Source organism: Equus quagga, chromosome 15 (genome assembly GCF_021613505.1).
Source record: "Equus quagga isolate Etosha38 chromosome 15, UCLA_HA_Equagga_1.0, whole genome shotgun sequence".
Taxonomy (NCBI): domain Eukaryota; kingdom Metazoa; phylum Chordata; class Mammalia; order Perissodactyla; family Equidae; genus Equus; species Equus quagga.
This window is the reverse complement of record NC_060281.1, coordinates 25,198,090-25,224,503: the sequence shown is the minus strand read 5'-3', so window position 1 is coordinate 25,224,503 and position 26,414 is coordinate 25,198,090. Positions and strand designations below refer to the sequence as shown.

General features: G+C 45.1%; 1 protein-coding gene across 3 annotated transcripts in view; it reads right to left on the bottom strand.

The window, feature by feature from the left end:
• KIF6 (kinesin family member 6) overlaps positions 1-26,414 on the bottom strand; it is a 375,031-nt gene that overhangs the window by 41,066 nt on the left and 307,551 nt on the right. For all 3 annotated transcript variants that reach the window (XM_046641148.1, XM_046641149.1, XM_046641150.1), the window contains one exon: positions 4,971-5,021. In XM_046641148.1, the coding sequence (XP_046497104.1) occupies positions 4,971-5,021 (51 nt within the window). The remainder of the gene's footprint in view (positions 1-4,970; positions 5,022-26,414) is intronic.

Below are 26,414 nucleotides of genomic sequence, written 5' to 3'. Positions count from 1 at the left end.
ACACACACATACCACACACACATACACACCACATACACACATGTCACACACAACACACACACCCCCCACACAACTACCCCCTGACTCTCCTCTGAGATTCCGAATCCTGCCCATTCTTCAAGGCTCAGCCCAGGCCCGTGACCTTGGTGACAACCCTCAGGTTCTACTCGTTCTGGTAGGTTCCCAAAGCTCTGACAGCCTGTCCCCCTCACCTGACATGTTTCACATGCTGCTTGGTGGTGCGACGTGTCTTTTACGTTTTAATCACAGGCCCTTGGTAGAAGTTGGATTGTGAGCTGAACGAGAGCCAGTCTCTGATCAAGTATCGCTCAGAAGAGACATTTGAGAGAGAGGCCACAGCCCATGGCCCTGGGGCGGGCTTCCCTTGGCTTTGTGCCTGCTCTGCGTGGCCGTCAGGAAGCAGAGGACCCGGAGCACAGCTCACACGGATGCTTCCAGGGAGCTACGCTTTCACGTCAGGCCTCCTGCTTTTGTGGAGGGTCCACACAAGATCATCTGGTGGAACACTTCCATGTCTTTGGTGAAACTGCAGTTAAAGACATCGTTCACTATGTCACTCAGTGTCCTTTATATGAGGGTCTGCACCATAAATTCTGGGTTGTATTTAGTTCCAGGAAGAAATTCTATTTCTGCAGATAAATTAGTACACTTCCTGTTGTCAGAAAGCGCAAACTGTAGCTCTGAGGGCTTCTCTTTCTGCTGGTGGCTAGATAAGAGTCAAATTTACTGCCTGTGTGTTGTAATCTGCTCAGCTGTGGGGTCCAAAAGCATTTACTCCTTCAGCTTCTTTTAAACAGACTTATTTCATTTTATGTTCAAACGTCTCACTATACTTTCGCGAGATGTGTGAGCCTGGCAGTCATCTGCGGAGGTATTGATTTGGCTCATTTATTGTGTGTGCTGTCTGCTGGGGGTACAAAGATTCATTTGATGGCCCCCAGCTTCCTGGGAGCTCCTACTGTAGCATGGAGAAGAGCTATGGAAACAAATAATTACAGCACAAGGTTGGTGCTCCGGCAGAGGTGCATGGGGCTGGAGGACAAAGCAGACTTGGGGAGAAGGGCCAGGGAAGGCCTCATGGAGGAGGTCAAGGGTGAACTGGTTTGGGGCTGCAGTGGGAAGAGGGCCGTGAGTGGAATAATACGTTTCTAACTCTGAAATCAGATAGAGACATCTCTTCCTGTACATGTGCCCTCATGCTGGCGGGGTGGAAACTCTTGGAGGGCAGGCATTGATCTCTGTCCCTCTGTGGACTCCAGGATGCCCGGTGCCGGGCTGAGGGCAGTGCAGTGTGGTGGTTACAGCTCCAGCGCTGGAGCCAGGCTGTCTGCATTTGCATCCTCAGCTGAGCAAAGCCAGGCAGGTTCACTTAACCACCTTGGGCCTGAACTCTAAAGTGAGGACGATAGTGTCTCTACTTCATGGCGATTTTAGGAGCGCCAAAGAAGAAAACACACATACGAGCTTAGAATCATCCCGGCACACGGTACTCTGGGAACGGTTGCTGAGTAGTCCCATCTGCATTATCGACAACACGGCACCATTTAGGGTAGCTAGCGCCATAACCATAAAGTGGGAAAAACACACACACCTGAATCCAGCACAGCACTCTCAACTCAGCCAGCTGAATCTGGTTCAATTAGTGTCACTTCCAAATGATGCCTACTTAAAAATAACCTTGTTTTACTGATTCCTGAAAGAGTGTGAGGGAGTTGGCCCCACCGCAAGTCCATGGGTAACTTTTGTTTGTTGATGATATTCTCAGCACTGGTCACTAATATTTCTCTTAAAGGACCCCCACCAGCTCTGGCCGTCACATCTAGGGGGCACACTGGGCCCAAGGCTTCTCCTGCCCCACTCTGTTTTTGTTGGTTTCCCTGTTCAATGACTTTCAAAAGGCCCAGGCTTCGTGGGTAGGCAGTAAACGAAGAGAGAACCATAATCTGGATTTTCAGCCAGGAAGGGGAGAAGAGGTGTTCATAAGAGCGCACACACACACATGCACAAAACCTGGCCTCTCCATGGGCATCTGACTGTGTGTTGGTAAATGTTTAATAACCACCTCTCTAGGGAAAAAAAGCCCCGATTTATACCATTTGTCAATTTCCTTGGCGTAAATACTCCCACCCCGGCTGAATTCAAGCTGTCAGTGCGTCGTCACTGGACGTGAGACTGGGAAGAGATGCCCGGAAGCACACCAATGTATAGTATTTCCACTATGCAAACACAGTAGAGGTAAATAACCCCGAGAGCACAGATAATAGTAAAATACACTAAATTGGTTAGGAAGTGATGAATTTTGAGTATTTGTTACCTTTGTTCCTAAATGCAATTTTTTTCAATTGTAAGCGTACATAATTTAATTTTTCCTTAAATATGTCTGAAATGGTGACCATCACTCCCGTGATGTGGAACGAGCTGGCTCCGGCACATCACTGGGCCTGGCTTCCCTTCATCAATCTACAGTCTCTTCCAGATGGCGCCCTCACATCACCACTAACTCTTTGTTCCTTTAGGGTATGAGACTGCCTTTACACAAATTATCTTGGGCATATGTCTACCCATACATACAGACATATTCTTATGCAAAATAGGAGAAAACCTCTCTGCTCAGACTTGCTTATTACTCTCTCTCCATTCCCCCAAAACAACCAGCCCCACCTACACTTCCATGGAAACTTAGGAACATGAAGGCAAAAGAAAGAAGCAATACCCAAGGGAATACTTAAAATGGAGGGTGAGGGAAAGTAAGAGAAGTAGACAAGGAAACAGAACAGAAAGCAGGGAGGGAACACAACACAGACCAAACCCAGAGAAATGGAAGGGCCAGAGCAGTTGTAGTCGCTGCTCCATTCCTCCATGGGAAGCCCAGATTACAGGTCAGGAAGCCAAATGCACTGAGGGAGTTGCTATGAGTCTTAAGGGAGCCGTGGGTCCTAGACTTCAGCCCCAGCGTGAGTCTGAAGGGCAAGGGTTAAGGCAGGAAACGGCTCTAGAAACAATCTGTTGGGTTGGGAGGTTTCTCTCAATGAGAAGAGTTCCCTTCAGAAAGGTGGTCACTGGGACACACGAGCACTGGTGGTGCCAAATCTCCCTCAGACAAGCTCCCAAGGAGTCTGTTCAGCAGCATGGCGTTTAGTCTCAAAATGGCAGCTGGGAGATGTTAACACTTCTCTAATTGGGATAGCATGCTTTTAAAATAAATAGGTATTTCAAATGCTCTTAATTAGCCTTCCAGGCAAAGTGCTTTCCATTTGAAGTCTGCTGATTACTTCAGGCAAAGCTGGGCCCTGCGGAACCTGACTCCTGCTGTAACTCAGAAGAGGGCTCCCAGAGAGATGCGCGGCGGAATTACGGAGAAGTCTGCGGTTGGAGACACGCAGGAGTTTGTCAAGGGCCCAGGAGGGTCAGGGACTGCGGGGCAAAGAAGATGGGGCACCTCTTGTCCTGAAAGCCTTGGAAATGGCTTCCCAGGCCCTAGAGGAAAATTGCCCCTGGGGTTATTTGAGTGGAATTTTCCACATCACTGTTTCTATCCAAGCAGCAACATGAAGACTGGAGAAGAGGCCAAACATTGCACGGCTGGTGGCAGCTCTTAGCCATGACTCCCCAGTCAGTGGCTTGCCAGGAGGCCCAGAAGGTCACCTCAGCACAGCCTCCCAACAGAGGTCATTGCACCTTCCCAAGCCCGGCCGCATGAGTTACGGCCCCGGGGAGCCCTGGCTCCTTATTGGAGAAAGTGCTTGGCAGAGTCTTAGCTCTGAGTCCCTGCCCAGGTCTCTGGCAATGCGAGGGTGGGCCTGATGCATTTACCCGACTCCTGCGTCCTGGGGCCAACACTGGGCTGCTCAAGCTCCAGTCAGTGTGTCTTAGGCTTCCTTGTTCAATGTCTCTGAGGCAATCAGCAGCTATTTGATATGATCATTACTATTACTGAAACTAAACAACCAACTTTCCTAATAAGTGAAGTGGCTAGGGTCAAATGGGTCATCCTCTTGACGTTGGAGCTCTCCTCCATTTCCCCACAGAGGTCCTGGGTGCTGGATTTCTCCAATTACAGGTCACTCCAGGGGCCTGGCCATCTCAAGGGACCCCTTTGTTTGGAATGCACATATTGCTGATTTAATCAAAGCTCTGTAACTGCTGGGTCCCAGGCTAGCTGGAGAGGAAGCCAGCTGCCCCTGCCCGGGACGCCTGCTCCATCAGCCTTCCTGGGAGCCGCACACTCCCCCCGGGTGACTTCCTTGGGTCACATATCAAAAGGGAGCATATTCTGCTCTGTCCACTGCTTACAAGGTGCAAGGGTCCCCCAGAAAATCACTGCGTTGGTTTAGCATTTGCATTATTAATACACTGAAGTATGACCATCATTGTTGTGGGCAGTAAATAGCATGGGACTAAGACCATCAAGTTTGGACTCAGAGAACTGGATTCAAATCCTAGTTTCAACACTTGCTAGCCATGGGACCTTGGGAAGTCACTGAATCACCTTCTTTGGGACAACGCACTTCCCTCTTAGAGCTGTCGCGAGGATGAAAGGAAACAGCGCACATATCGTGCATAGAGCTGGTTCTGCAAATGGTGGCTATTTTCATCGTCTGTTACTCCTAGGATTAGTTAGTAGTGGCTCTAGAGAGCTCAGAGTAGGACCCTGAGGAGCTGGGACACAGAGTGAACTTAGTTTGGAGTGTGGGGTGGAAAAGGGCAGGAGGATGAGGCAGCAGCTGGGAGGGTGGGTGGCTGGGGCCAACAGCCAGGAGCAAGCACACAGGTGGCGACACTGGTCCCAGAGAGGAGGGGCAGCCAAAGAAGCTGCCCTGACAGCAAACCTTGCCCTCCTGAACCTCCCGAGGGTTGGATGGGTTATCTGTCAGGGGGGTGTGGGCTCCCAAGACTAGACCAGCTTGGATCACATTCCTCTTCTTCCCACAGCTCCACTTTGTACCCACCTAGAGCCACCTGCTGCATATGCCGCTGGGTGATTTCTTCCTTCAGGCGACCTGTGAAAGACACAAAAACCACACGTGAGTTTCTGACTGGCGGGAGGAAAACTTGGCCTCAGAAGCATGTGGCAAGCTAAAAAAACATAGGTAGAGTAAGGGAGACAAAGCTTGCATTATTCCCAAGAAAAGTCCTTCCATGCCCTGGATTGTGCTGGAAGAGGAGGCTACAAGGGTTGGGGCCCTGGACCATCAAGACACATGTCACCTTTGGATTTAATCATCTTTGGGTTCAATTACCTTAGTCTGTCACTCATAACCTTTGCTAGGGCCCTAGTCTCTTAACTAGTTCTATCTGTCTATTATTAATGAAGGAGGAGGCAGGATTTGAATCTTTTAATAATTTATAGGACCACTTTTAAATCCACTTCTTTCTTTTACGCTATATCAAACTGCATCAAATAAAAAAAGACGGTAGTTTTAGTTGACAATAACCTTAACATGAACCTTAATATGATCAACAACAGTCAATCATTTGGTATGAAACACATATTATTCTAGGTTGCATTAATAAAGGTATAGTGTAGGGGCTGGCCGGGTGGTGTGGTGGTTATGTTTGTGTGCTCCGCTTCGGTGGCCTGGGGTTCACAGGTTCTGATCCCGGGTGTGGACCTAGCACTGTTCATCAAGCCATGCTGTGGTGGCGTCCCACATAAAATAGAGGAAGATTGGCACAGATATTAGCTCAGAGACAATCTTCCTCAAGCAAAAAGAGGAATGTTGGCAACAGATGTTAGCTCAGGGCCAATCTTCCTTCAAAAGTAAAATCAAACAAAGGTATAGTGTGTAGATCAAGGGAGGTGATAGCTCCACTGTTCTCTGCAGTGGTCAGACCACACTTACTATTTGTTCTAGGAGTTATTCTTCATAAGGAGCGTTAGTAAAATAGAAAATATGTAGAACACGGTGACTGGGACGGTGAGCGGTCTGAAACTATGCCGTATGAGAAACGTTTGAGGTGACCTGAGACGTGTAGATGGAGAAGAAAAGACTTGGGGGGAGAGTGCTATGGAGATAACGGCTGTCTTTAAAAATTTAAACGTCGTCATATGGATGAGAGAACAGATTTATTTTTGTCCTACTGCTGAGGGCAGAAGTCAAGTCGAATAAAGGCAGACTTGGGGCTCAGGACGGGGAAGAAACAGCTCACAGTCAGGACTGTCTCAGCATGGATTAAGTTGTCTCAGAAAGGGCTAAGTCTCCTGGCAAAGCAGTGAGGCCCTTCCTGAAAGTGCTCAACCCGAAGCTGGGGGACCATCTGTTGGGTCGTTAGGGTGAGAATTCCCGCCTTGGGTAGGAGCTGGGATGAAATGACCTCCAGCCCTCTTCCATCTCTAAAATTCCATGATTTCATGCTTGAGGGATGGGGGAAACAGCAGCCACGGGGTTTGTTTATGTCCAAGGGCTCAGAGCACTTGTTAAAATGTCAGTGCTGTCTATCTCGCATGTCCCATTTGGGAGACGTGATGAGGCCACTTGGGGGATTCCGAGAAAGCCTGGGAACCTCAGTGCTTCCTTGTCTAATAGATTTCTTTCCTCACGTAAACGACATTCCACACCTCAAAGGCTACAGCGGAACTGAGTATTCAAAGATGAGTAGACAGTGAAGCCGTCACAGGAGACCTTGTCTCTCACTGAAAGTTCTAGGCCGCTTCTAGAAGGTTATGATTGGGAGGGATGGCAGACGCCATTCAGTTTAACTTCCCACCCAATTTAGGAATCCTTTCTACAGAATGAAACGGTCATTTCCCATCTGACTTTCATGTATCCAGGTGGTTCCATTGATTAAATTGTATATCAGGAATTACTGATGTGGCACTGACACCTGCTTCCTTGTAACTTTCAGATTTGGACCTGGTCTGTTCTCTGGAACAGCATAGAAAAACGATCCTCTCTTGTTGGCAGTAAGAGCATGTCCCGCAGCTGAGGATGCTACAATGTCTCCACTTAGACTTGTCCTCTTGGGTTAAACATCACCAGTTCCTTCAGCTCCCCCTGGGAGACTGCTGTTTCCAGGGTCATCATGATGCAAGTCTGTGCCTTGCCTTCCATGTGTTTCCCTGGAGAGAACTGTGCACAGAGGATTGGGCTTAAGTAATTATAGCACCCTGATTCCAAGTGGGGGGTAGGTGGGAACTTGGGGAGTATATTGAGGGGGAGTTAGGGAGGTGGAAACCTGGCACAAGGATGAATATTGGACGATGGAGCCAACGGGAACATGACCTGAAAGCCGGGTCAGCCACAGCCACGATGGGGTCTTGTCCCTACTCTGAGCCACCTGCCCCTTATTGCAGGTATCAGCAGAGTAAAGAAGTAGGGGCGTAGGGGTGATGCTGGGCTGAGACTCCAGTCTGCGTCACATTGCTGACTTGAATTGTAAAGAAGCACAGTACGGCATTCTTCAAATAAAAGGAGACAGTGCTGTGACAAGTGCAGCACACCGTTTAGGCACACCGATTCATTTAGGATAGGCCATTAAGGGCTTTGCATGCCCATGGTATGGAGAGCCAATGCTGCCTCAGTGCCTGGCCTGCTTCCTGAGTGTCTGGCACAGGGACTTTGTACCACGAGCCTCTTTCGTGCCTGGGTACCTCCATCCTAAAGAGACTGGCCAGTGACCTGCTCCTTTAGAGTACATGCTGAGCTGCGTTTCTCCCTGGAAAACCACCTCCCTGACATCGAGCCTCCTTGACAACTTGCCTCCTTGACCACCGGCCTCCCCACCGATGGGCCTCCCAACCATGTGCATCCCAACCTCATGCCTTGTCCCCAGCGGGTGCACAGCCTTGTGGGTGATGACTTCCCCTGCTCCTATCGGAATGTCCAGGCTCCCTTTCCCAAACCCTGGGGAAGCTATCTTGGAATAACAGGATTAAGGATTGACCACAGCTGCAGCCTGGGAAGAGCTGCTCGAGTAAATCAAGAGGGGGATTTTGCCACCAGGACTGAAAGTTCTATAAACGCCACAGAACAATGAGCCATTCCTAGGGGACCAAAGGTGGGTCTTCATAATGCTACGTATTGATAAAGGTAGGTTTAAAATGTGTTTAGTGACGCTCAGTTGGCGAATTGGCTAACATCTCCTACCACATGGCAATTTTTTGTTTCTGAGATCTTCCCAAACAATCTTCTAAAAATACCCTTATGGCTGATACCTAATTGCATTTTCCAGCAGAGCCACTCCTCATGTGAAGATAACAGTCTCTGTAATCTGCTGTATCTTGCAGCTCCACAGGTTTTGGCAAAAGAAGGAGTGGAGGGGGATTGCAGAGTCCATTCAGCATGCAGCTTGCTGTCATTAGCATGGCGATAAATTTTGCTGGCTTTGGCCTGGGTTCCTGGACACATCCCCGTTCCAAGGTATGGAGAAGAAATGAAATGGAAACAGAACTCTCAGCCTGAGGCAGGAGATGGCTAGGGAGGGCAGTAGGGGAGAGGATGAGAGCTCTGCTTGTAGGAGAATGGAGGTAATTAGTAATTTTCTCTTCAGCAATTTACAACAGTACGTGCCAGACACACCTTCTCTCCCTTTCTGATTCATTAGTGGACAGAGTGGGGGTGGCAGCAGCAGGGAGAGGGGTACCCTGAGCCTACAGTAACCCGTGGGAAGCTCCAGAGGAGATGCATGACCTTAAAAATAACCCTGTGCAGGGTACGTGGAGATGGGGCACCACGTGGTAGACAGTTTCTCCGTACTAGGTAGATTGCATGAAAAATATTATCATCATGCAGTAGCAACACTTATTTTTTATACATTGATATTCAGTCTTCTGGATAAAAAAATTTTCCTTAAGCTTTACACTTTATTTTGCATGCATGTTAGTTTGAAATCATTCACCAAGTGAAAGCTGCTTAGCTGGGCCAGAGCAGGGCTATTCACTTGTGACTCCCCTGGTTCAGCTGCTGCAGGCTGCACGCGCAATTTCTGTGATGTGCTGCCTCATCGAGGATGCTGATGGTGCTATCAAGCAGTGACTGTTTATCACTCATGCACTAGAGGTTAAGTCCTGTTCTAAGAGGTGTGGAATATACAAACCAGTAGAAGCCTCTAGCTGAGCTCAAGAAAGTTGGCATGATGCGAGGATGGCGAACGGGGTGCCCGCATGCTCTTCCTTTTAAAAGCTGGACCCGGGGGGCTGGCCTTGCTCCTCCCTCCTGGAGGGTTCGTTTTCCTGCTGAGCCTGAGTTTGGCTCTTCCACACAGCACTGGGGGCAGCTATAACTAGTCACTCAGTGTTGGACTGCTGATGAAGCAAACTTCTTTACCATTTTTGTTATACCAGAAAGTCATTACAAATTTGTAGGTAGACAGAGTTCAGTTCACATCCTAAATCTGCTACTTCCTAGTTGGGAAGATTACTTAACATCTCTAAGCCTCAGTTTTATCATTTGAAAAATGGGAATAATAATGTAACTGTGATAATATCTGCTCTCCTATATCTCAAGATTCTTAGGGGGATCAAGGGATAACACACCAACATATAGGATGCACCCCTCGTTTTAGGTGTTAAGGCACTTTCAGACGTATTGAAAGGATACGGTCTACAGAAGATGACAAGCCTGCAGGCCAAGTGGCTAAATGTCAAATCAAGGGCAGAGATAAGTCTGGAGGAGGGAAAGGTGGGTTAGTGGCACTAGGAAAGGCATCATTACTAAAGGTGAGACTTGAGGGGATTCCAGAAGGAGCAGGGCTGCTAAGCTGGGGTGGGGAAGGGCATTCTGGTCAAAGGAAACTATTGGGGCAACGGGGTGGAGAAGGCCTGGGCACATGGTTTGGGGCAGGGGTTGGAAGGGAGCACTTGAACGAAGGAGTAGGGCTGGGGAGACTGAGTTCGATTTTTCCTGGAGTCCAGGGTCCTAGGTGATTCCTAAGGCTCTGGACCCCTACTATTCTAAATGATTCTTCTGTTTGACTCCACTACTATAGCGTCCCAGTAAAATCCAATTAAACTGAACATCGATAGCAGAACTGGGGTGTGGGGAGAACACACAGACTGTTTCCTGCCCGAGGGGCCTCTTTGAGGGGGATGGTCTAGTTAGTGGCTCTGAATTCGGAGTGTCGATCTCACCTGTGATGTGGGAAGCCAGTTTCTTTGTACTAACACAGAGGCCTGTGATTACAAAAGCTTAGATTCCCCAAAGGCTGTGCGTAAGGCTATTTGTAAACATAATGGGCTCAGCATAAATTAAACATGTAATCCTGAGACGAATTTCCAACAAACGGGAGTGTGTAAATCCTTTGAAGCCTCAAAATCAGGCATATTCATCTCCTCCTTGCTAATATATGTTTCGTCAGGTTTTATCTAAACTTGTGTGTAATTTGAATATTTATTGTGACAGGAACCACCTCTTCTCACCATAGCAATGGTGGATAAAACAAAGAAAGAGAAAATCGAGAAGACTTTGCTAGATCAGACTGCAGGACATATTTCTGAAGATCAGAGGTGGGACAGACATGCAAGATGGTGAGTGGAGCCTATGCCTTCAGCTTGCAGGGCTCTGGGTCCAGAAGCAGAAGGGGATGAAGAGTGCACCATGCAACACAGGGACAAGAGGTGGGCTCCTCAGGTTGGGGTCAGACTCCCCACCATCCCACCTGTCAGTGAACGGGGACGGAGAAAGAGAAAAGGGCCGCCAGATGTCGTTTCAGGCTTTGGTTCCCATCCCACCGTAAGCCCAAGGAGGAAGAGAGGTACAAAGACAGCCTCTCTCTGTGGCCAAGCTGCCCACTGACTCTGTGACCAGATTGACCACATCCCAGTACTGCCCTGGAGCATCACTCCAAATTGTCTTCATCAGAGCTGCTTCTGGGTTGGGGACATGGAGGGTCTGCCAGACAGAGAGGGATGAGCACAAAGGGACAGAGTGAATGAGAAAGAAAGAAAACGTGTTCCATTAAAAATGAGCCTGCCCACCAAAATGCCAAAATACGTGAATAAATCTAGTGCTGAAAAAAGATAGCAAAATCAATAGTTGGAACATGAATTCATTGCAGATGAAAGTAATTTTCTGGACAGGCAGATAGTGATGTTTATTGATGCAGACGCACCAAGGGCTGGGTTAGTCTTACTCTTCAGTTTACAGCACACCATCCTTGTGAGTCTGTCTGTGTGCCTTTTTATCCCCATGCCCCATGCCCCATGCCCTATTCCTCTCTCCTCCAATAGGCAGCCATTTGAATAGGCTTGATGCATATCTTTCATTGTAGGTATTCTTACAATTTGTGTTAAGTTTTTTCAGCTATGAAAGTAATATCGTGCTATAGATCTCGTTCTGTTTCTCGTCAGTGCCGTATATTTGACATCTACTCATTTTGCTGTATGTGCATCTAGTTCTCAGTTTCCAGCTGCTACATACATGAGGTACACAGTGTGTACCCCAAGATTTTCTTTCCCTGTCCTGAGGGTTCAAAACTCCCACCCCACTAAAACAAACAGTGAGGAGCTGAGCATCCTTGAAGGTGCAGTCTTAGAAGCCTGGGAGCACACGTCTCTGCTGGGTCTCAGCACATGTGGGTACTTGACTTGAAGGGCTGCTCTCCCTACGACTGTGCCAGTCTACACCCCCAGGACAGACTTCAACGGAGGTGAGTTGAGAGTACTCCAAGAGATTAATGAAGGCATAATTTTTCTTTAAAAGGAATAAGAAATCATGCAACAAATAGGTATAAATGAAATAAGAATAAGTGAATAGGAAAGAAAGTTTGAAATAAAAAATAGAGTCATTGAAACAAAAAAAACTAATAGAGGAACACGAGAATAAACCATAGACTGGACGTATTATTAAAGGTGTGTTAATGAATTGGAAGATAGTACAGAAAAACTCACCCCGACCTAGCACAGAAACAAAAGAGATAAGAATGGGAAACAGCAGTGAAAAGTCAGAGAGAGGAGACTGAGGGATTTCCTCGTCTGTCCATGTGAGTTCTAGCAGAAGGGACCGGGCAGTGGCGAAGAAGCAATATTGGAAGAGACAGCAGCTGAGATTTTCCAGAATTGAAGGAAGACATAAGCCCTTGGGTTGAAGTGCACTCCGAGTGTTGAGCAGGATAAATAAAAATAAATCCACCCCGAGACACATCACAGTGGAAGTGCAGAGCTTCAGGGAAGACGAGCCGCCGCTCTCAGTGTCCGGGGTACCTGCAGCGTACAACTTACAGGACGGCCCGCCTCTGTGGCAACAACAGGTGCCAGGAGACAGTGGAGGGAAACACCTGTCTGCTTGAATTCTATACACAATCAAACGTCTATTCATAGGTGAGGGCACAGTACAGACACTTTCTGTCATAAGAGACTAAGAGCATACACCCCCTCACAGACAGCCCTCCCCACCCGCCCCCTCACCAAAGAGAACTCAGCTGAGAGGCAGCCAAGCGTGGAGGGTAAGGGTATGGACTCTGGAGCCAGGCTCCCCGGTTTGTAGACCAGCGGGGCCACTTACTTGCACGGTTGGGCAAGTTAGTGAATGTCAGTGTGCCTTGTCTGCAAAACAGGGATAATAAAAGTATTCGTTGTGAGGACTGAATGAGGTCACATAGGTAAGGTGCTTAGAAGAGCGCCTGGCATAGGATAAGAACTAGATAAGTGCAAAAAATCGTTATTCTGATCAGCAAGAAGAAAAATAAACACAGAGAAATGTGTAGGATAAAAGAAACAATGATGAGCATAAAAAAGAATAAATATTTAGGTGAAAACATTAAATTATTGACCATAAAAACTCTGTTTCTGTGTGTATGTTTGTGTGTGAGAACTAAAACTTTAAGCGATAATAACAAGATGGAGATAAGGTGAGGGGATGTTCAGCGGGGAGTTAAGACAAGTTGCAGCCCTGGATGTGGCTGAGAGGAGGGTGTATTTGGAATAACTACAGACATCGTTCTCGGTACTTTGTAACTCTAGAAGAATAAAAATATATACTAGAGCAGCCAAATCAATGGAGGATCAGAAAAGAGGCGGGGGGAGCGTTTCGGAGAGGGAATGCCAAAGTTTAATAAGTCAAAGAGCAGGAAAGGAGAAAGGAAGCAAAGATGACAATGGGCGAAAAAGAATGTAAGTGATCCTGTGTTTGGTCACACAAACAATGACAGAGCCTCACCCACACATATGTATGGAGCTCTGTGGGTGTGCACACATATATATGATCCTGTGAGCACGGCATATGATCACATGAGCATGGCAGAATGTGCATGGACATCTACAGAGCTGTTATGATGGGTTCCCTGAGGGTGGACGTGGGGTGGAGGATGAATTGGGTAGGAGAAGTGGGAGCCAGGCAAGATGAAAAAAAATCGTACTTTAATAAGTGTGTATGATTTACGGTTTATGTAAAAGTATATTTGTATATATTTATTAAAAGAAGTTACAATTTAAAAGCACACTGCAACATGCTTCCTTGAAAAGGAAATTGATGTTACCATAGCATGCTGACAGTTGTGTGGCACCTGCCACATCTGTGATGTCATCTGCCTGTGTGCTGACTGAAAACATTCACAACGCAAGTCTCAGTGACAGGGCTGGAGGTGATGAGGAGCATTTCAGCTTAATTGTCAGCGCTCTGTGATCGCCAGGAGCCTGATGAGGAAGGGGTGAGGGTGGAGGACGGAGTCAGAGGGAGCCCAGGACAGTGGCAGTGACCCAGGGATTTCCACTGGCCTGGGCTGGGAGAGGCCATGGAGAGGCCTTCAGCCCTCCTGGGGAGCACGGGAAGACAGGTCCTTCCCTGGGTTCCCCAAAGAGAAAGGTTCAGTGATGGAGCACAGAGTGGGAGACCAGGAATGGTCTAAATGCTGGGCAAATGGTTTTAAGCTTTCTCATTCCGAAATGACATTTCACTTCTCCAGAATTCGAGATTCTTCTTCCTTTTAGTATGCCAAATATCGTGTTAGGTAACATTATTAAGTCACAGAGAGGGGAAGAAGTAGCTCATTCTAAAAAATGTCAATAATTTCAAGAAAAACACATCATAACTTGCCTTGATCTTCCCCCATGGGGATTTTCTCAAGAGCGCCCCCTCACCTTGGCCCTGTCTTGTAGAGGAGGATGTGCCCCATAATTGATGAGCATTTCAGCTCGGGATGAAAACACCAGACAGCAGTCTGGGCTTCTAAGACAGCTCCTTCCTTATCACTAGGACAGCCCATGATGATCGCATTCTGGGGAATGCTCTCATTTATAAAAAATGACCAAATTATACTGTGTCTGGGAGACCTGATTCCTTTTCCTATGGGATGTTCATTCTGGCTACCCAAGTAATCATAGTAATCAGACAAGATTAGCACATTCTGTCTGAAGCTGAGGCATTTGGCTATTGTATACGCTTAATTAAGCTAAGGAGCTTACTGATATCCCTATTCCAGGATGTGATGATATTCCATAAACATATTCAGAGAATTAAGTAAATACGTGCATTTGTTAAAAGCTCAGATAAATGTGCTAGTAGGTAAGCAGAGGGGAAATTTTCAGCTCAGCAACCAGCATGAATTGTTAAATACTAAATATCTCAGGGAGCTGAGTGCTCTTGATTGTGTTGGCATCCATTCAAAAGATGTTACTTTAGGTGCCTGGAAGGTCTTATCTCAGCAAGGGAGGGACACAACCAGCTTCCAAGACCTGCCCTGGAGGAGTAGCAGGAGACCACAGTCCTTCTTCCCACTTGAAGACGTGGCTCTCGTTGCCAGGGATGCTATCTGGGGCAGGGGAGGGCCTGTGCAGCATGGCCTCTGACTGCCATCCCTGCAGCCCCACAGGTAGTGCAGGGGACACTCTCAGAGGTGCCTGGGCACATTCCAGCCTCCTCTGTTCCAGTGGGGGCGGGCCAGGCAGAGTCTCTTTATTCCCAATGTCTCCTGCTCACACTGGAGGCCAGCTAGTAGGGGCTTCTCATTGACCGTGGACGTAGAGGGCAGTGCTCCCTTAAGGGGTATAAAATAAACCCCAAGTACTAAGATGTTTGATTTGGCAATGAATACAGTTTTTAGGTTTATTAAAACACGAAAACAGTGAGTTTTACATTGCTCTTCGATATAAATAATAAACGCTCTCATTCCAAGATAAAGCTTGATTCTATTCACTTAATTTTAAATCAGCTGGCGCTTCAAAAAAGTCACTGGAGAGAAACATGCCCAGTTAAGGCTCACTGCTGGTCAAACTGCCAGCTGGCCTGTGAATAATTGCCTTACGGAGCTGGTGCTTCTTGATGTGGAAATTGTGCTCCGTCTGAAGAGGTGGAGATTCAGACAAACGTGTTCATGAGCTTGTAAGTAGAAGGCAAAATCAAATGGAAATGGTTTCAGCTTTCAGGTTCAAAAGTCATTTTTTTTACGTGCTGCACATGCGTGTTGCTTCTTTCTGTTGCAGTGGGCCCGGCTCTCTGTCTAATCTGTGAGGGTTCCTGTGCTCCGTCTCTGTGGTCACCTACTACGGGGCTGGGGACAGGGGACCGGGATATATTAGTGCAACTCAGGAGAATCATCCAAGGGAATGGAGGGGGCTGACCCCAAGGGAAGGACCAGTGGGAACACTGGGAAATCATGGAGGAGGCGGGAAGCCACAGAAGGGTGGCTGGCCTTCCAAGACTACTGAGCATCAGTGAAGGCTCACTCAGCAGGAGGGGCAATGGGAAATGGCAGGAGAAATAGCAGAGGGAGTTCTGGGCCTGGAGTAGGGGAAAGAACATGGGCTTTGGGAGCAGGGGCCACTTAACTACCTGTGACCTTGGGCCACTTAATCCCTTTGAACTTCAGTTTCTTCCTTAAAACAGGGTGATGACACCATTTTGGTGAGGCTGCTGCAAGAATTAGATAAATTGTACAGAAAGCACGCAGCACAGTGCCTGGCACATTGTAGGTGCACAGTAGGTGGGGTAGTTAATGGTGGTGGTAGTAAGAGTAATTATTATGGGAGGCTTAAAATACAAATAAAACTGCAATGGAGCACAGAAGAAAGGAATTCATTGCAATTGTTTCTAAGGCCTTGGTTGTGTTCAAATATGACATCTGCATTTCCCCTGTTCTCTTTTCTGAAAGCAATCTTTAACGTCTAAGTTAACATTTATCTTGGGCCCAGTGGACTGAACTGATGCCCCCAGTGAGGACAGTCACATGTCCTGGGAACAGCCCCAACTCAGGGCTTCAAACAGCAGACGCCCCTTCGGGGTCACTGACTCCAACTCCAACTTTTTACAAATATAGGACCCCACGCACTAACCCTCTGCCTTCCAATCAGTTACTCCCTCCAAGTTCACTGTTACTTTCAGGAGTAATGGGGGTTTTCCTACTCCTTGGTGCAGTCAAATATGATTGATTTCCGTAACAGAAGTAAATGCCTTTCTGACAAGCTTGCTTGTAATGTTGGTGGTCATGGTCCTGTTTTCAGAGCCTGGGATGATTCCTACCCTCATCCTTTTATTTATATTTTTCTTCCAGAAAATAGCACTAGAGCTCTTTTTCTTTTTGTGTCTGTTATGGCTAAATATCATCAGAGAGGAGGAGAAGAAGGAGAGAGGCAGAGACGGACTTGCTGACCATTTTGCAGAGGACGCTTTTCAGGAATGACCTATTTCAAGGAGAACATAGTTCCCCTCCCTGAACTTGAGTTCTGCCTTCATGAAATCTAGTAAACATGGCTCTATTTCTGTGCATATTTCAGTCCCAGTGGATATAAGCTGCTCATTTTTGGGGGGAAGTGGAAAAAAAGGGGAGCCCAGGGAGTTGGTACTAGAAAAAGGAGGCAGGGCAGATGGCAAACCCAGAGGGAAGCTCTTGCAATGACGCTTTGGGAGAGATGAGGGAAGTTGAGGAGAGAAGGGCACACGGCCTGAGAACTATACTTCATTCACCAAAAGGGGCGAGGAGGGCGAGTGGGGAACTGGAACCCAAGTAAGGAGGGCAGATGGCAAAGGTTTTGGTGAAGTGTCCTGGGGAGTCAACAACTCCAAGAGACAACATCAAGAAGGCAGTGAACATGCAGAGAGAAGAAAAGCAGTCACAGAGAAGGAATTGCCATAATATGCAAAGATAAAAATAATTTACCAGCTTCATGTTGAAACTTTAGGGGAGAGAGATCCTGAAACATTTCCAGTATATAAGGAATGGTAAATGGAAGTCAAATATACAGAACTCATTATGACAAATGGAGGATGAATTAGATATTATATGTTCTGTAGTGTATTACTTTAGTGTTTTGGTGAATATAAAATATTTCAGGGCCTTAGGTTTACTTGCAAATTCAATCTTGTTTTTCATATAAAGGCTTAGTCCTCAGTTATTGCTTTTCCTATCACAGAGATGTTCAGGGCCCTTGTGGCTGGGGATGGAGGACAACTATACTCCATAAATTAGAAGTGACATTGTATATCCCGGGGCACAGCAATTGTTGAGAAGCTTCATTTCAGCGGAAGCTGCTCTCTTTTCAGCTCATGGAGTAGACCGGTCATCACTAGTGGCTCCGGCGGCCTAACAGGAGCCAGGAGGAGAGCAGACCTTCACAATCTTTGAACTTGGGAAGATGAAAACTTTCAGTATTAGGACCAGCTTCTGCCTCCTACAGAAGAGTCTGGATATTATCTCGGATGCAAACACCGCTCTGTTTGCGATAATCTAATCATTTTAATGGGCCATTTGAGTCTGTACATGTAAGGTTAACCTCCACCACTCTTGTGGAAGCTCTAAAAATGAAATAACCCAAATGCAGGTGCTTCAGGGTAAGAGTTAGGCGTTCTGTTTGGTGTTCTGTGTTCAGAAACACTTATTGGAGGTCTCTTAGCAGAACTACGTGCCTGCACAGATAAAGAATTTTTTTTTCTAAATCTGCATGTAGATTGTCCTATGCCTAAAAAGTAGTGTTTGTGCTTAGATGGTGTGATGGTTAATTTTATGGTCAACTTGGTGGGGGTAAGGAGCCCAGATATTTGCCAAATGCTAGTCTAGATGTTGCTTTGAGATGTGATTAACATTTACATCAGCAGACTTTGAGTAATGCAGACTACTCTCCATAATGTGGGGCGGGGGGGAGCTCATCCAATCATTTGAAGGTTGGAGAACAGAGTGAGGTCCCCCAAGGAAGAAGGAATTCTGCCTCCAGACTGCCCTGGCACCCGAGCTGCAGCACCAGCTCTTCCTCGGGTCTCCAGCCTGCAGGCTTGCCCTGTGGAATTTGAACTTGCCTGCCTCCACAATAACGTGAGTCAATTCTTTAAAGTAAATCTCCCTCCATCAATCCTCTATTGGTTCTGTTTCTCTGGAGGACCTTGACGGATACAGATGGCGTGGGTGTATGTTTTGTCCAAGCACACGATCTAGGGCTTTGGGAGCAGAGGACAGACCATGGGGGGATGGACCTGCAGGCCTAAGCCGGTCCTCACCTTGCATGGGGCTGGAGGCTCTCCTCCAGGTCCTGAATAGTGACCGCAACAACGGGAAGAAGACAATACTGGTATTTAGTGAGCTGAGCCTGGTCCTGTACAATAAAGAGCTGCCCGTCTCAACAGGCCAATGGCATTCCCATCGAGAAACACTGCTTTTGAGGAAAGATACGGCAAAGAACTGGTCGCTGGGTGCAGCCCTCCTGGACTGGTGATACACTTGTGTCATTTAACACTGAATAGCCCAGAGTTTGGGAAGACAAAGTGCTATGAACTGTTTGTCAGGGCTATGAGTTCAGGCAATGCCTGAGAGAGAGTGAATACGTAAAGAGGCAATTGGATCCCGGGTCCAAAGCAGGCTGCTGCTTGGGGCACACCTGGCTGAGGGGTTATGGAGGTCTCTAAGAAGGAGGCCCCAGAGCCACTGGGTCAAGGTCCTCCAAGAGGCACACTTCCAGATGTAGCTTTTAGCTACTCTCCCAGGAGCATTTCCATTAGTCCCAAGCCTTTGGGAAAGTCTTGTAAAAGTCCGCCTGGCCTAGTCGGATGCCATAGCCAGGGAAGCAGGCTCCTGAGGCTAGAGCAGTGGCCACCAGCAATGGTGCCATTGGAGGACAGCAGGCCCCACAGATGGCAGCCCCTGCAGCGTGGAGGAAGATGAGGAGGCCAGGAGGCGGCACACACTCCAGAGCACCCAAGAGACCCTCTCAGGAAGAGTCTGGGACTTATTTTGAGATGAGTGGACTGATTCTAGCAGTAAAGCCAGTCGTCACTTCAGCCATAATAATTTGGGAATAAAAAGGAGGCACAGCCCTGTTTGGCCGTCACAGGCTGGTGAGGCCAGGGATACACGAGAATCCTTGGGAGAGTTTCCTCTAACGCTGTCCCCCTTCCAGGAACAGGAACGTGTGGCTTATAAGGGCCGCCGAGAGGTGAGAAGGCCACGCGAACTGGAAAGGGACAGCATTCTTTCAAACACAGCCCACATGATTCTATTCCCAATTGATGCCAATCTGAACTCACAAACTGCTGAAGAAATGAAATCTGGTTAAATTTGTTCTTTTTCGCCCTTCTTAAAAATATCAAAAGCTAATATTTTGCAGCCGGCTGTTATGCTGGCCACGCTGGCCAGGCCTCGTGGGGTCCAACACAAACACACCTGACCTGCATTTGGTCAGCATCAGGAGGCCCGAGAAGTGGCCAAGGAATTAAGAGAGGAATCCGAGGATTGTTTCTTATCCCGAAAGGCCTCGGCTTGAAATAGTTCTTCCTTTGGAGGACTCGTGTGAGTGTGTGGCAGGGAGGGGCCATGAGGCCATGCGGGAGAAGCTTATGAATCCATTCAGGTTCACGGAAAAGGATTTTGATGCTGACCTGTCACTGCAAGCAGATCTGCCTCCTTCTCCATGGTGATGGACATCTGTAATCTTTTCTCTTCACAGCCAAGGGTATCAATGAAGAGGGAATACGTGTGACATGCAGTTTCTGGTGAGAACTTTGCTCTGGGCCTTAGGATATTGTCTGCTGGAGACAATATGCTTGAAGTAATGATTTTATGTACCGCAGAATTGCAGAAATCTGTTTTCCACGGATTATATGTCAGCAGACTAATGTCAACGATCCTTTGTGGGTGGTTATTTTAACAAGCAGGGGGTGTTTAGTGGAACTGGGGGTTTTTACCTGGATCTTAGGAAACCACCAACTGTGCTAATACAATGGATGGCTGATGGGTGATGGGTGAGCAAAGATCTTGCATATAGAGCAAGAAAAGAATAAGTATTTGGATGGCAAACAGCACATCCTGAATTCCTAATAGTGTGACATTATGAATGTGGACAGTTACTTCTAGGAAGCTGTCAAGGGGGGCAGAAGCCTTCTTGTGGTTTGTCAACTCACTTTAGTCTTCCCAGATCCTGCCTGAATAATCCAGCCCCCAGTTTCCTGTTTTCCCTTCACCATCTGAGTTGTGGTGACCCCCTATCTCAGTGTGGCTTCTCCCAGAAGCAGACCCTAGTACAAGTAGTTTATTTGGGAAGTGACCCCTGGACAAACTGATAAGAAAGTGGGGACAGGAGTCAGGGAGGGAAGGCAGACAGTAATGGGGGCAATAGCAAGCCAGTTCCCACTGTGGCAAATGGAACTGAATCCCACTGGGGACCTCTGGGGGTCAGTGTAGGGCATATGACTCTGACCTGTCCCTCCTAGGGGTGAGGGAGGGTAGGGTATGTACACACCGACTTCCAACAGTCATTGGTTGAGGCCTCCTTGGATGGCTAGAGAAGGCTCTCAGGAAGAGTGGAAGGGGCTGGCAGATGGAGTCACGCTAGCGGGCACATGCACAGTATGTGGAGAGGATATGGGTGGAGCTCCGACAGCAACTACTCTGTTCTTTATTTCTTACAAGTCATCCTACTTGTCTGAAAAAGAGCACTACTGCCTATAGTTAATATAGTCTCTTACAAACAGAGCTAATTCTCTGACAACCAAACCAATAAAGAGAGAGGCAGAGGATATTAAATATTCTAGCCTGATTTCTTATAGGCCTGGCCGGTATTTTGTGGCCCAGGTTTATTCTTTGGCATAGCAGATAGGAACGATTGTAGCAGCCCCTAGTTTTCTACTGACCCTATTTTAGTAGAAACCAGATTGCCCAGACCTTGGCTCACATTCTACATGCTGGGGTGAGCTACCTCTCACACGCTGCCTCAGTTTCCCTTTTTGGGATGACAGCTTGGAAGTGAAGCTCTGACATCAGAAGCCCCTTAACTATTTTTCACGGAGATGAGCTTTCACTTGGTGCAGTCGAAAGGTGACGATGTGTGGCTATGATGGTAAATGCCACTTTGACCAACCTTGGCAGAAGTGGACACCATCTGTGGGCAAGAGGGAGGCAAGCCGTTTCAAGGAGTCATCCTAGACCAATGCAAACAACGCATCCTCCTTTGCCTGGGTCCCTCAGCCTGTTTCACTCACTCCATGCTGTGCCTGGCAGAACCTTGCAGCCATTTAGGAAGTCAGGAAAAGGCATCCCTGGCCGGGGGGAATTTGGTAAAATACAGCTACGTGAAGAGAGACTAAAAAATAAGCAGACTGTCCTTAAATGGGACTGAGATCAGGAAACCTCCCGAAGCACGTTTAAGAAACCCATAGATTTTGCCGGGTTGACCATAGAAGAGGAAATTGTATTATAGGTGATTATGCCTGATAAGGTGTCCCCAAGTCTTTTACAGGACACTTATTTGTGGTGACCTATTACTGTGCCAACAGGGCCTGGCTGAGAAGCCCTCACTGCCTGGCTTATTAGACGGCTCTGTGGAGTAACTGCAGGGCCAGACCCCGGGGGGCTGTGTCCTCCTCCTTAACCAGCTTATGAGTCCCTGAGGCTGGCACCCTCTCCTGGGGATTTGTGTGTCCCCCAGGGCCTTGAACTTAACAGATGCACAATAATTGCCAAATGAATAAATCAAAGACCTAGAGTTTCCATCAACATTTCTGGTCAGGGAAGCCGTCGATTTCCTACTCTTCTCACTCCTGCTGGCCCTGCCTGAACTGAGGAAAAACTGTGGGAAAGTCTCCTGCTGTGTTCCACCTGAAATAATTCACAAAATCTGTTATTCTTAATCCACACGCAATCGCCTAAGGCATGCTTTCTAGAGAAATTGAAAAAAACTCTGTCCTCTATGTAAGATTCATTTCAAAATTATAGCTGCGGTGTGCTGTTTAATATTCCTTCCTGTCTCCTTTCTTTGGTGGACTCACAATGTTTTATTTTTTAATTTTATTTTTACTTAAATTAACATTCAGTAAAATTAACTTGGTTGTGTGTGTGTGTGTGCACGCATGTGTGTGGGCAGTTCCGTGAGACTTAGCACATACAGAGACTTGTATAACCACCATCACAGTAGGATTCCACAAAGTTCTATTACCCCAAAAAACTTCCTCATCCTGCCCTGTTGGAGTCACATCGTCCCCTATGTCTGCTCACCATCACTATAGTTTTGTCTTTTTTGGAATGTCATATAAATGGAGTCAGGTCGTAAACAGCCTATGAAACTGGCTTTTTTCACTCAGCACAGAGCCTCTGAGGCTTTGCATGTTGTTGTATGTATCAGCAGCCTGTTCTTTTTATTGCTGAGTATTATTCTATTGCAGTTTATCTACTCACTGATTGAAGGACATTTGGGTTATTTCCATTTTTTGGTGATTATGAGGAGAAGTGCTATAAACTTCCGTGTACAAGTTTTTGTGTGTACATAAGTTTTCATTTCTCTAGGTTAAATAGCCGGGTTGTGTGATACATCTATGTTTAACTTTATAAGAGATTGCCGCATTGTTTTCCAAAGCATCTGCACCATTTTGCACTCTCGCTAGTAATATATTAGTTCCAGTTGCTCCACGTCCTTGTCAGCACTTGGTATTGTCAGTTAAAAAAAAAAAACTACGAACAAATTTTAAGCTGTTTTAATAAGGGTGTAGTGATATCTCATCACTGTTTTAATTTACATTTCTCTAATGGCTAATGATGTTAAACATCTTTGCATTTCTCATTTCCCATCCGTATATCCCCTTTGGTGAACTGTCTGATCAACAGATACTTTTGTCCCTGTCCCCTCTTTTATACTTTCTGACCTGTTCATTGATCTGCATGACTATCCTTTGCCAATATCTACACGGTCTTGATTACAGCAGCTGACAGTAGGTCAAAGTTGGGTGGTATGAGTCTTCCAGTGTGATTCTTCTTTTATAAAATTGTTCTGGCTACTCTAATTCCTTTGCCTTTTCATATAAATTTTAGAATCACATTCTCTATGGCTACAAAAAATTCTGCTGGGATTTTGATTAGCATTGTATTAAATCCAAAGATCAGTTTAAGGAGAACCGACATCTTTCCCATATCGAATCTTCTAATCATTGAACACAGTGTGTCTCTATTTATTCACGTCTTTTTTGATTTCTTTCATTAGAGTTTGTAGTTTTCAGCATGGAAATCTTCCATGTTTTCCTAGGTTATACCTAAATATTTCTCTTTCTATTTTTTTAACTACTGTAAATTATATATTAATTCTTAATTAATACATACAAATGTTCTATAACTATATATGCAATACATTTTAAAGTATAAAATAATAAATATTTAGTTATCAATTGTTCACTAATAGTATAGAGAAGTAGGATTAATTTTTGAGTGTAGACCTTGCTTGGATCCTGCAACCTTGCTAAACTCTCTTATTGCTTTTAGGAGCTCTTTTGTAGATTCTTGGAATTATGTAAGTAGACAAATATGTCATGTGTGAATAGGGACAGTATTACCTTTTCCTTTCAAACTTTATGCCTTATATATATTTTTCTTACTTGCACTGGCTAGAAATTTCGGTATTGTGTTAAATAGGAGTGGTGAGAGTTGACAACATTGCCTTGTTGCTGATCTTAGAGAAAAAGCAGTGTCCTGTACCGTCAGTTGTGAGTTTTTAATAGATGCCCTTCATCAGGTTAAAGATGTTCCCTTATATTTCTAGTTTGCTGAGAGTTCTTATTGTGAATGAATGTTATTTATTTATTTATTTTTTTTGGTGAGGAAGATTGGCCCTGAGCTAACATCTGTGCCAATCTTCTTCTATTTTGTTTGTGGGACACTGCCACAGCATGGCTTGATGAATAGTGTGTAGGTCCATGCCTGGCAACCAAACCCACAAACTCCAGGCTGCTGAAGTGGAGTGTGCAAAGTTAACCACTATACCACCAGGCTGGCCTGAGTGTTAAATTGTATCAAATATTTTCTGCATTGAATAATATAATCATGTGTTTTTTCTTCCTTAGTCTGTTAATATGATGGATTACGTTGATTGATTTTTGGATACTGACCTAGAATTGTTTTCCTGAGATAAACCTCACTTAATTGTGCTTATTATTCTTTTTTTACATTGCTGGATTTAATATGCCAGTATTTTTAAGTATATGTTTATGGAGGATTTTAGTCTACAGTTTTCTTGTGATGTCTTTATCTGGTTTGGGATCAGGATAATGCTGGCCTCATAAAATGTGTTGGGAAGTGTTCTCTCTTCTATTTTCTGGAAGAGGTTGTATGAAATTTGTGTTATTTATTTGCAAAATGTTTGGTAGAATTCTACCGTGAAACTATTTGGATGTGCAAATTTCTTTTTCGGAAGACTTTAACTATGAATTTGATTTCTTTAATAGACACAGAAACATTTAGGTTATCTATTTCTCCTTGAGTGAGTTTCGGTAGTTTGTGGCCTGCAAGGAATTTGTCCATTTTATCTAAATTGTCAAATTTATGGATTGTTTGCAATAATTCCTTATCCTTTCTTTCCTTTTCTTTTTTTTTTTAAAAGATTGGCACCTGAGCTAACATCTGCTGCCAATCTTTTTCTTTTCCTTTTTTTTTCCTTCTCCTTCTCTCCAAAGCCCCCCCAGTACATAGTTGTATATTCTAGTTGTAGGTCCTTTTAGTTGTGCCTTGTCATTTCAATGTCCGTAATGATATCCCTCTTTCATTCTTGTTGTTATTTGCATCTTCTCTTTATTTCTTCAGCAATCTGGCTAGATGTTTATCAATGTTATTGATCTTTTCAAAGAACAAGTTTTGGTTTCATTGATTTTCTTTATTGCTTTTCTCCTTTCAATTTCATTAATTTTTGCTTTTATCTTTATTATTTCCTTCCTTCTGCTTGCTTTTGAATTATTTTGCTCTTCTTTTTCTAGTTTCTTAAGGTGGAAGCTAAAGTTTTTGATTTGAGACCTTTTTTCCCCCAGTATAAATGTTTAATACAATAAATTTCCTTCTAAGCACTGTGTCAATTACAACCCACAAATTTTGATGTGTTTTGTTTTCATTTTCCTTCAGCTGAAAATATTTCTAATTTCTCTTGAGACTTTCTTTTTTGACTCATAGGTTATTTGGAAATGTGTTTCAAAGTTTTCAATTATCTTTCTCCTATTGATTTCTAGTATAAATCTATTATCGTCAGAGAACATACTCTGGATTATTTCAATTCTTTTAAGTTTGTTAATGTTTGTTTTATAACCTAGAATATGATCTCTCTTGCTGAATGCTTCATATGTACCTGATAACAACATATATTCTGCTATTTTGGAGTAGAGTGTTCTGTAAGTGTCAATTAGATCCAGTTGGCTGATTGTACTGGTCAATTCTATATCCTTGTTAATTTTATGTCTACTGTTCTATTGATTACTGAGACAGGAGTATTTAAGTCTCTAACTATTACTGTGAATTTGCCTAATTCTCCTTTCAGTTGTGTCAGCTTTTGCTTCATGTATTCTGAAGTTCTGTTATTAACTGAATACACATTTAGGATTGCTATGATTTCTTGATCAATTACCCCTTTTATCATAATGTCATGTTCCTCTTTATCCTTAGTTATTTCCTGGTTTTGTAGTCTACTTTGTCTGAACTTAATGTAGCCATTCAAGGTTTCCTTTGACTAGTGTTTGCATTGTATATACTTTTCCACCCTTTTACTTTAATCTATCTATATCGTTATATTTAAGTAGGGTTCTTGTAGACAGCAAATGGTTCACTCTTTTTGAAAAAAAATCCATTCTGCCGATCTATGCCTTTAATTAATATGTTTAAACTTTTATATTTAATACAATAATTGGTATGTTTAGATTTACGTCTACCATTTTCTTATTTGTTTTCTCTGTTTTTCATTCTACTCTTTTCCCTTTCCTGCCTTCTTTTAAACTATTTGAGTGTTTTTAGAATTCCATTTTAATTTATTGATCAATTTTTGATTATATTTCTTTGTAGTTTTTTAAGTGGCTGCTTTAGGGATTACAACATACATATATACTTAACTTTTCAAAGTGTACTTAGAATTAATCTTTTACCACTGCAAGTGGAATGTAGAAACCTTACCAACACTCAGGCCCCTTTACCCTCTCCTTTTAAGTTGTAGTTGTCATATCTGTTACATGTACATACATCAAAAATCCCATCAGAAAATCCTATAATTTTTATTTTCAATAATCATGTTTCTTAAGAATGTAAGA